At 43.7% G+C, this 10,352-nt stretch overlaps 1 protein-coding gene across 1 annotated transcript; it reads right to left on the bottom strand.

Moving 5' to 3' along the window:
• Positions 1–482: 482 nt before the first annotated feature.
• On the bottom strand, positions 483–9,827 carry FUCA2 (alpha-L-fucosidase 2). Its single transcript, XM_062488895.1, has 7 exons — positions 9,607–9,827; positions 7,560–7,747; positions 5,532–5,871; positions 4,702–4,912; positions 3,156–3,346; positions 1,899–2,007; positions 483–623 (listed from the first exon to the last, which is right to left on the bottom strand). The coding sequence occupies exons 1-7, from the start codon at positions 9,810–9,812 to the stop codon at positions 483–485; spliced, it is 1,386 nt and encodes a 461-aa protein (XP_062344879.1). The 5' UTR covers positions 9,813–9,827.
• Between the last annotated feature and the right edge of the window lie 525 nt (positions 9,828–10,352).

Below are 10,352 nucleotides of genomic sequence, written 5' to 3'. Positions count from 1 at the left end.
AACACACCTGGAAAAAAGTATACTTACTCTTTTTTTCTAAAACTGTCAGATTTTACTGTGGAAGGTAGATTTCTTGCATTAAAGAGGGTGTACAGCTGACTTGCGTGCATTTGAACACTGGCTTGAGCTTCATTATTTCTTTTGTCTCTAGAAGTCTAGTGCCTGTTTCCCCCCCCCCCCCCCCCCCACCTCATTCTTCACATAACTTAGCCAGAAACTGGCTAAAGTAAGTGTAGAGGTCAAGGTAGCTGCTCAGTGTTTTGCACAAGTTCAAAGAAACAAAATTTGCGTGCAGAAGATCAATTATCTAGTGCTAAAATTTGTGAGGTTTGTTCCTTTTCATCCTTCAATAACAGCTCACCTCTCACAGAAAAACTGAATTTACTGGTCTTTCTCAGTCAAACAAGTACATTTAAAACCAGGGATAGGAAAGAGCAAAACATGAGCATTCCCTGCTAGCCAGGGCTCCAGCAGAGTATGGCTCAGTTTACATCAGTCAGTTGCAAGGTCCAGCCCCACTGACATGGCAATTGCTGAGGAGTCAATTGAGGTAGAGCAATAACCATTCCCTTTTCTCCCAGGGCAACCCATTTCAGCAGTTCCTTGTACCCAGCCAGCTTCACCTAAAATAGAAACACACACTAGTGTTAGAACAGTGCCTTTTCAAAGTACATAGTGCAATACTGACAAAATAAATATTGATCCATAGCTACCTTACCAAGTATCCTTAAATGCCACTTACCAACCAGATGAGTGATAATTATTAAAGGAAAACATTTCCAAGTAAATATGCAAGTAAAAAAATCTGCTCATATTGAGAAGTACTTAGGGCTGTAGAAGGTACATAAACATCATTTGGAAGTATTTGGGGTGGGATTTAGGTCTAAGCAGGGATCTAGGAGCCACAGTACAGAGATTTGCATCCCCTGTTTTAAAACTGCCTGCTTCCCATCGTGAAAGTTGTAGACTTGAATGAGTATGACTGTTTCTTATGGAGTGCACCCAGGTATCTCAGAGAAAGCTGATCTGAAGAACTAAAAACCACAAATAGGTTGATGTTGTCACTTAGAGCAGCTGCAGACCAGTCTGCTGCTGAGGAACAGTAGTGCACCCAGAGTCTAGCTGCTCCCCACAGAATTCCAGAGGCATCTCCATCACATCTGAAATTACTCTTTCTCCCCTATCATGGAGCTGTCTTCGCACCAGTCAGATTACTTTCATATGGAACTAGACCAGAAGGGGCAGTCCAGAAACACTCCTAATGCATTTCAGCAGCTAATGGACATGCAATGCATGAGACCAGAGCAGAGTTAAGCCAAAGTGAATCTCCTGTTAAATGTACAGAGTTGATAACTTCTGTTTCCATGTAGGTGTCATCAGCTCCTGATCTCCTCTTGGTATAACATGCACATCTAGGGTCACACTGATTGCTCTTCAGCCTCCCTGGGCAACAAAAATCTCTCTGTACATTCCCTTCCTGCAAGGCTTTGACTTCAAACAACTGCACCACTACAACAACTCCAGTATCACCAAAGCCATGAAGACAGCTACTTCTAAAGCAAAGTCGTGCTAAGTTAGGAGTCTACACAGGAACCAGGAGGGGTGGCAGAGCTTTTTCCCCTGCTTCTTGGCCTCTTTGTGATTTTCTTAGATTGCAACCTAAAACATATCCCAGCAACATCTCAGTCTAACTTTGTTTTTTGGAGAAGAAACATCCCACTGGGAGCACTATGACAAGAAGGTCCCAGAAAGAAAACAAACATTTTGCTGGTTCACTTCCAAAGTTCTCTGTGCTAAGAGCTATGCATTCCCAAAGATTCCAGAAACTTAAATAAACAAGATGGAACATGACACAGCCTAGAAGAAGGGGAGGGGTGTGTGTGTGCACTGTCTTTTACCTGTGTTTTTCCAAACTTAGGCCGTGGCTCGCCAAGTTCCAGAATCCCAGAGACTGGCCAGTTAAGGAAGATAGCGTTGACTTTCCCTTTTTCAGGGCTGAAAGTGTACCTGGTTGGAAATGGGGACCAAAAAGGCATGTCAACTTTTCCTTGTAAATTTTTACAAGTGATACATAAGAGTGCTTTCAAGACTGGAAAAATGGATTAGAGAAGTCAGGATTCATTCTGACACATAACCACCTTGTCAGATGAATTATGCCCTTTAATAATGCACTGTTCCTTTAAAATGTGTTTCAATAAACTAGAGGTAATGAAAACTATTAAAGAACTGAATTCAGAGGTAAACATCTGTAGTAACTTTAGCACACTGTAACAACTCAGCCATATAGGAAGGAGATACTTTCAGGACAGGGAATCAACAGAAAATTGTAGGTTATGGTCAGAAAAATATGGTAATTCCCATTTATACACTAACATGCAGACTAAAAGAATTTGAAAACGGTATGAGCGACAGAGTTTCCACCTTGCACAGTTAGTTTTTAAAAATACTATTTTCATGACTATGCCATTGCAAATCTTGGGGCATACCTCTGAAACATTCCTCCCTCCTTCCTTCATTTAGTTACAATTTTTCATTGCTCTTGAAAGGGATTTTACTAAACAGTCAACAGCTCAGCAGCTCCAGGCTAAAGCCAGATGGCCAAATCTTACTAGGAAAAGGAGTAAAAAACACACACTGAGATGAGAGGGTCAAGAACAAACCCCTGAGGGACAATGACAGCGTTAAAGAAGCTACAAGTAACAAGGGCAGAGGGGAGGCCAAAGACTGGCTGTATTTAGCAACCAAATAATTGCTATTATCTTCCCACTTTCTTTCTAAAAACCAAGTGATACTGAGTATTCCTTTGTTCAAATAAACACTTCATAGCAATCTTGTATTTCCAGATTTTTTTCATTTCTGTTGCCCACTAGAAGCAAACATAATTACCTAGCACATTAGCCTACAAGAAGCAAAAGATCAACAAAGAAATGCTTGAAGCTTTCCTTTCAGCTTCAGCATCATCCCAAAATTAGTCTCTACCTACAGCTTTATACACATTTTGGATGCAGTTACTTACAGTAGCAAAGGCATTAATTCCTTCGCCACATACAAACCAAGATGGTGATTTCTGTAGAGTCAAGTCATTAGGGATTTCAAAGCTTCACATAACATCGGTGCTGCTTTCCAGAGCCTGCATTTTAGCTCAGCAGCCTTACCAGACTCCGGGTGTGACTGTGTCGTTCTGTGCTCTCCATGGCTTTGTTCCATAGATGGCCTCTCCATTGACCTTCAGCCAAGCGCCCACCTGCCTCAGGCGCTCCTCAAACACAACAGCGACGCGACCATCGTGAGTGGGCCCAATATTCATCAGGAGATTTCCTCCACAAGACACTGTTTCTGCAAGTTGCTGAAGTGTTTTGAAACACACAGAACATACGGTTATGAGTAATGAAATCACATATTTTGAAGTACTTTCTAAAGTTTGCTTCAGAATGATGAACCAAATGAGCTATGCTACTGCTGCATGCCGAGACTCTGGGGTTCATCCCAAAAGTTAAAACAAAATTTAAGATCCCATAAAACAAAGCTCTGCTGTCAAATTTACATCCGAAAACAGCCCCAAATACCTTCTTGCATCAGTGTCTGCCTGAATCTACATTAGAATCAGATCCTGCAACTATTTATCATTTCAACTTCTGCAAGAATGTCATGAGGGTTTTACCACTAGGACAGATGATTTCTCTGCACCAGAGTAGAATAAGGCAAATAGTTGCTACTTCATTTCTATTGAATCTTAGAAAAGCAACTTCCTCCTTCCTCCTGTTTGATGCTTTTCCTATTTTACAGAAACATCTGTAAAACACAAGGAAGCCTCCTACAAAGCCTATAAAACTTGTGTTCACATCCACACCGCCCTCCATAGATCACGGACTGAGATGCAGAAGTCTGAGAAACTGACAGCTGGAGACAAGCTGCTGAATTAATTCAAACCTTCTGCCTCTGAAAAGAGGTTATTTCAATTTGAAATTGTCTTTTGTGAGGACAGCACTAGAAACAGATTTGGATTAAGCAACAATAACAATCAATCTTTCCCTCACTAGCTGAATTTTGCAATTAAATGCATTATTCTGAAAGACTGATCATTCTTCCTTTCATTCAGGATTCCTAAACTTCAAATCTTTTTTAATACCTCAGACTAGGAAGGGAATCAATGTTCTAACAACACCAGTTGTCTACCTCTTCTTTGGTAGTGTTTACCTCTATGTTTGTAAGGAAAATTTCTCAATACAAAGTAAAACTACTGCTGAGTAATAAACAGTTTCTATCTGTAAAAGGGAGAAGATGTAGCCTTCCAGCAGGAGTTCCTAAACAGGAGCTGTGAAACTGCATCTGTTTCCTTCTCATCAGCTTGCATATGCAGTTACCAGAGAAACTTAGTAGAAAAGGTAATGATGACACTGTCCAGATCAGTCCTTGGCCAGCTGCTCACAGGGGAGATGGCTTCTAAGAAACAGACTGCATTTTTACTAGAAATTCATTCTATAGAAAGGACTAAGAGAAAGATTAAGAATTACATGGATATTCCATCCTGCCAGCGTTAGGCTGGAAATCAACAAAATTATTTATTATTTCACAGATTCACTGCTGAATTAAAATAATCTTATTCATAAAAACAGATACATAACCAAACTGTTAAACAGCATGACACAACAATCGGGACAGAGAATGGGGAGTGGCAGCAGCTCCTGTGGCCCACGGTACCTTCACCAAGTCCTCGATGGCGAGGTAGTCGTGGAGCTGCGCGTCCCTGCGGAACCCCCAGGAGCTGCGGTCCATGGTCATGCAGTTCTCCCACTTGTGGGGCAGGAGGTGCCCGGGGTTGTAGCGGTCACTGCACGTGTAGAAGCCACCATGGGCACAGATGCTGCCAGCTCCCCAGCGGTCATTGGTCACTACTGTGTCCCGGACGGGGCTGGGAATAGAGGAGTTTTAGTATTTTTCTTCTATAAAACGCAGTCACAGCCAGCACAATCTCTTCCCACACACACATCCCTCCCAGGAACTAACATTTTGGATGACTTCTGTTCTATTAATTTATTACAATAAGATTAAGTACAACGTCAGGAATTCTACTCTTGTGCTTTCCTAATAAAAGGTCCAGATAAGAATTTCTTAGGGAAATAAGCTCCAGACTTTTACAGGAGCTCTGCCAGAAATCACTCTGTGCTTCATATCCACTGCCAGATGTTCAGTCTGTGATGACAACAACATACCCATATTCTCCAATTATCCTGCTATCCTGTGTTTCTGTGAAATAGCAGTTATTTAGGGAAGACTATGATTAAGCAGAATAGCCAACACCATCTTATATGATTAATTTTAAAATGTGTTTAAAAATACAAAACAGTCTTTTTCTAAAGCCATCTTTGATACTTCTAGAAAAGACCTGGATTCTGTATTTCAGAAGAATTAATATTTTGTTAAGTTCTTTGAATTAGAAGTGGCACATTCCACAAAACAGGCAGAAAATGAAACAAACTAGACACAGAACAGAATTTCAGATAAGGAGCTAAACCAGCATCATTATGTACCTGTCATTATACAGCCAAGCCAAGAAACCAGTGCTGTTCCAGTAAGTATCTGGAGCATTTCCATCCCCATCAGACCAAATTATTTCTGGCTGGTACTTGGTCACAATTTCATAGAGTTCTGGTAATGATTTACTGGTTGGAAACTTTCTTGTCTTAAAGGCATTGGTGGCATCCTCAAGGAAGAGAGGATTGAACCATTCAAACAGGGAATGGTATAACCCAAAATGCAAGTCAGTTCTGTTTCTAACAGATGTTGCTAGCTCAGCAACAAGATCTCGCTTTGGTCCTACATCAACAGCATTCCAGTTCCAGGAATATTTGGACCCCCACAAAGTAAAGCCTAAAAAGAGAAAAATCAGAAGATAAGAAAGAAAAGAAGAAGGGAGGACATTACAGTTCGTTCTGGAAAATGGTTGGAAGTGTTGCAAAAAATAAAATAATAAAAATTATATATGTAATAGTATTGTTGTCATAGTATAAAGTGTGCTTATAACCGGCTTGCGCACAATGGTAGTAGTTTTAACATCAGAACACCATGGGGTTTTTTTTATACATACATATATACATTTATATTTTCCAATTCTGTACTGCCCAGGATAATTATTCATTCTCTTTAATTATTCAGTCTATTCATATGTCCCCATTAAATTAACTAAATGACTTTTAAGGCCCCTTCCAACACAAGGCATTCTCTAACTCTATGACTCTGAATTTAATCAAAAATACAGCAGCTTTCGAGAAATCTACATCAAATGTGAACTGTAAATAGACAATCAGGCAAGTGAAAGATAGAATTGTTTCTCATCTGCAGAAAGCCCAAGCTATCATTTGCCTTCAAAGACTGTTCTCCTCTTTTCTGTTTCCATCTTATGCAAATATTCACCTTTTGTTTGCTTTTATATTTGTAACAGCTCAATCAACTACTCTGTACATGTATAAGGAGAGGGCAAAAACTCCTGAAACGGCTTTTAAAGCATCAGTCTTAAATATCAGGAGGGATTTGATCTTCCAGACATCCACCAGTCCAGCACAAGCACTTACAAATACTAGTGCACTGCAGATTCAGACCACTGCCAGAGGAACTCCACTCTCACCTTCTAACACCTTCATACTCACTGTCTAATAAATCACGCTATTTTTGTGAACTGGATGCATGCAGTTGAACTGACTAAACAACCTAAAAATTCATGCACAAGGCTATTGGACAGAATAAATGAATTCTGGTTCTTTTGAAGTCACGGGGAATTTCACCACAAATATCATCAAGATCAAAAATGACACGTGTCAGAGCAGAGATTAAAACTGAAACATCACAAGTGGCCAGCCTTGAACCCTCACGAACAAAACCCTTGAACATCTCACAAAGACCAGCAACTCTTCTTAGATGTACTGTAATATATCTTAATGTCTTACACTCTCTTAGCTTCTGCATTTCTTTCCAGAAGCTCTTTCTTTACTTTTCTCTGCAAAGCATCTTACAATCACGTTGCTAAAATAAATTGTGCCTGTAAAGCTACAGATCTGGTTCAAGGTTTTGGCTTCTGTGCACTACATCAGGAAGAGCTATACCTTCCTAAAGTTGACTCCTGGAACACATTCCTAAATTACTTGGAGAAACCAAGGGAGTTTGTTAACTGCCTGTTCACAGAAGCTCTCCAAATGTTAAACAGTGCAGAATTCACTTTTATGATTCCTTCAGCAAAAAACTGCACAGAAATAAAAAATAAATAATGGCCACTGCAGGAAGCTCAGTTGTCACCACCACTTCAGGCTGCCTTACCTATGGCAAGAGAACAGAGAATCTATTGCTCCTCCTAAGCAAACTCCATGGTCACAGCTTTTGTGTAAGAGTCAGGAAAACACCTGCACATTTCTTGGGGTAGTTTTTGTTTCCTCTTTGACTGTGGTGGGGCTGGTAAGCCTGTCTAGCCTTTGTCTGTGCCTCTTAGAAGGCAGAAAAGTCATGTACTTTTTTCATCTGTTGACAGAAATGCAGCAATTAATAACATTCACAAAGCTTCCACTTACCCTCATGATGTTTTGACGTTAAGACAACATATTTTGCCCCTGAAGCCTTCAGAATATCTGCCCACTGGTCAGCATCAAAGAATTCTGCTGTAAACAGAGGACCAAAATCTTCATAGCTGAAGCCAGGTGGGTAATTTGTGTCCATAAATTTCACATAGGGGTCTCTCTTTTCCTTCTGCCAGTACCACCTACGAAATACAGAATGAAGCATGTCTGCTGATGTATTTTTAGACAAAGAAAAGAGAATTGAAATCATCGGCTCCTATTCAACACTGAGAGGTAGAGGTATTGGAGGTATATGACACAGGCAATAAGACAAAATTGCTTTGGAAGAGTATTGATTAGCAAATATTTCCTTTTTTTAAAAAATGTTATTTGTCCATGTTCTACATCTTTGCACTTCACTTTGAAAGGGTCTCAGGATTCCATTTGAAGCAATGAAAAAAGCAGCTACACTTTGGGAATGGAAAAATTACAGTCTACAATCAATACTCAAATCTTAAAACTCTACTAGACACCACAGTCTGTGTAAGCAGCTCAGGTGGCACAAGAAATGCTTTTTTCCTGGACTTGCATGATTCACCTCCTGAAGTCTCACACCTCAGCCATCAGGTACCTCTGCTCTGCCCCCAACATTGCAATCTCTGCCACCCTCAAACACGGGATCATCAACTTTACCTCTCTGACAGTCCCAAGTCCTCTACACAACTGCAGCTGAGTGACCCAATGTGCACAGCCCCAGGGCCAGGGAGAGCTGTGACCAGGTCACTGCAGCCTCCACACACCTGAGGCTTGCAAGCAAACGCACCCTGCTACAAGAAGGCACATCCTCCAACCAAAACCTGCCCCTGAAACAAGGCCACACACTTACAAATGCAACGCTGTCACCTTTCTATGAATGAAATCTATGAATGAAGCAGCAAAATCCTGTTGTCAAATTTAGGCATATATGAAAATAAACTGTAAGTGAAGTTATTCCTTCACTGCACATGCTGTCAGAAGGCCCTGAAGCAACTCTATACCCACACCTGCCATGGGGTAGGAGATTACAGAAATATAAAAAGCAATTAGAGTTTTGGGGTCAAAACTTAATTCTTGAACTTAATTCTGAACTTAAGCTTGAACTTAATTCTGAAAAGAACAGGTGTAAGAAAGCATTGGTTTGATTAAATACGTGTCGACTTTTTTTGCAAATATTGTAATTAAGGTTTGTCATAGCTCTGCCACTAAGCTACCCCTATCTCTATATTGTAAATAATAATGCGTCTCATTTGAAGTCTCACAGGAAGTACTTGGCAGAGCATGGAAAAGTGACAGCAAAAACATGCTTACAACCAAAGGGTCTGAATTAGTGAACACTCACAGAACAAAGATAACATTGAGCCTCTGAACTAAAATTATCTGAACGATCACAGCTTTAGGTTCTCTTAAGTGCAAAGCACTCTTGAATAATAGTAACAACGGTAAAAAAAAAAAATCAGCAGCACAAAATGTGCAGAACAAAACAGGAAGGCTGCTTGCCAAGTTAAGGGTAGCCATGGGCTCCTGCGCTTCCCACAGTGCTCCAGCAGAGGCTGGGAGATCCCCAACGCCTGTTCCCACAAGGGAGAATCCCTTCATCCATCCCTTCGTAGTGGTCCTGGAGAGTTCTCTCGGCCACACCACCTCTCTCACCAACACTGCTGTGCTGCAAAGCACTTCTCTCAGCTCTCTGTTTAATTTAGTCACTTCAGCCAAGGCATTCGGGAGTTTTGGGGCTGGGCAGACAGGCGCTCACACACACCAGAAGCACTTTAAACTCCACTTCCTCTGCAAACGGCGCCATGGAGTCCGTGCCTTCGGGTGGATACAGAGCCCTTCCCACACACTTGATCTCCAGGGTCAGCCTGCAGAGGGGCTCCAGCCCAAACCACGGCTGTACGGGGGACCACCACACCATCCCCGCCTGCCCCGAGCGCTGCTTTCCAAGCGGAGCCCTCGGGCCGCGGGCACGGCCCGTCCGCCGCAGCTGTGCCGGCACGACCAGAGCGCTCTGCCTGCAGCTCACCAGAACCACTCGCTGCCGAAGCTGGGCACCGAGAACACGCCCCAGTGGATGAAGACGCCGAACTTCGCCTCGTCAAACCAGGCGGGCAGCGGCCGGGCATCCAGCGAGCCCCAGGTGGGCTCGTAGCGGGGCCGGGCCTGCAGCAGCCCGGGCAGCGCCAGCCCCAGCAGCAGCGCCAGCGCGGCGCGGCCGCCCGGGCCCGACATGGCGGTGATGGGACTGGGGCCGGACGCGGCTCCGCGGGCCTCGGGACCGGGCTGGGCCAGGCTGGGGAAGGGAAGGGAAGGGAGAAGAAGGGGAGGTGCGGGTGGGGCGGGCTCAGGCTGTGCCCGCCCCGCCGATCCCGCCGGCCGAACGCGGGCGCCGGGCTCCGGCTCTGCCCCTGGGGAGAGCATCTCCCGCCCCGGGGCTCGTCCCCATCGGTGCCGCTCCATCTGGCTGCTCGGCCACAAACCGCGCCCTGGATTTTAAGGATTTTAAGAAAATGAAGTAATTGGCTGATGCCTCGTCCCGCCGTGTTTTCCCCCGCCCCCGGCTCCTTCCCCCGGCCGCCGCGTCAGCCCCCGCTGAGAGCGGATCTGCTGGATCTACCGCCGGACCAGGGCCTGAGCCTTGGATCTGCAGCACTCCGCTCCTGAGGTGGGCTCGGCAAGCCTGCTGGGCTTGTCCCTCCCGCCTGCTTCCGACCGCCGGCTCAGCTTCCCTCGCCCTCCCAAGAAGGACACGGTGTAACATCGCTCTGCAGC

This window comes from Cinclus cinclus, chromosome 3 (genome assembly GCF_963662255.1).
Source record: "Cinclus cinclus chromosome 3, bCinCin1.1, whole genome shotgun sequence".
Lineage (NCBI taxonomy): Eukaryota > Metazoa > Chordata > Aves > Passeriformes > Cinclidae > Cinclus > Cinclus cinclus.
The sequence above is the reverse complement of the archived record's forward strand: the minus strand, read 5'-3'. Positions and strand labels throughout refer to the sequence as shown.

What these genes read in the sequence shown, in the direction of transcription:
- FUCA2 (XM_062488895.1), bottom strand. Translation starts at nt 9,812, where the DNA reads ATGTCGGGCCCGGGCGGCCGCGCCGCGCTGGCGCTGCTGCTGGGGCTG. An exon ending in GCTTGGCTGTATAATGACAG is followed by an intron (nt 4,913 to 5,531) that starts GTACATAATGAT and finishes CTCTATTCCCAG; the next exon opens with CCCCGTCCGGGACACAGTAG. An exon ending in CTAAGTTTGGAAAAACACAG is followed by an intron (nt 624 to 1,898) that starts GTAAAAGACAGT and finishes TTTCTATTTTAG; the next exon opens with GTGAAGCTGGCTGGGTACAA.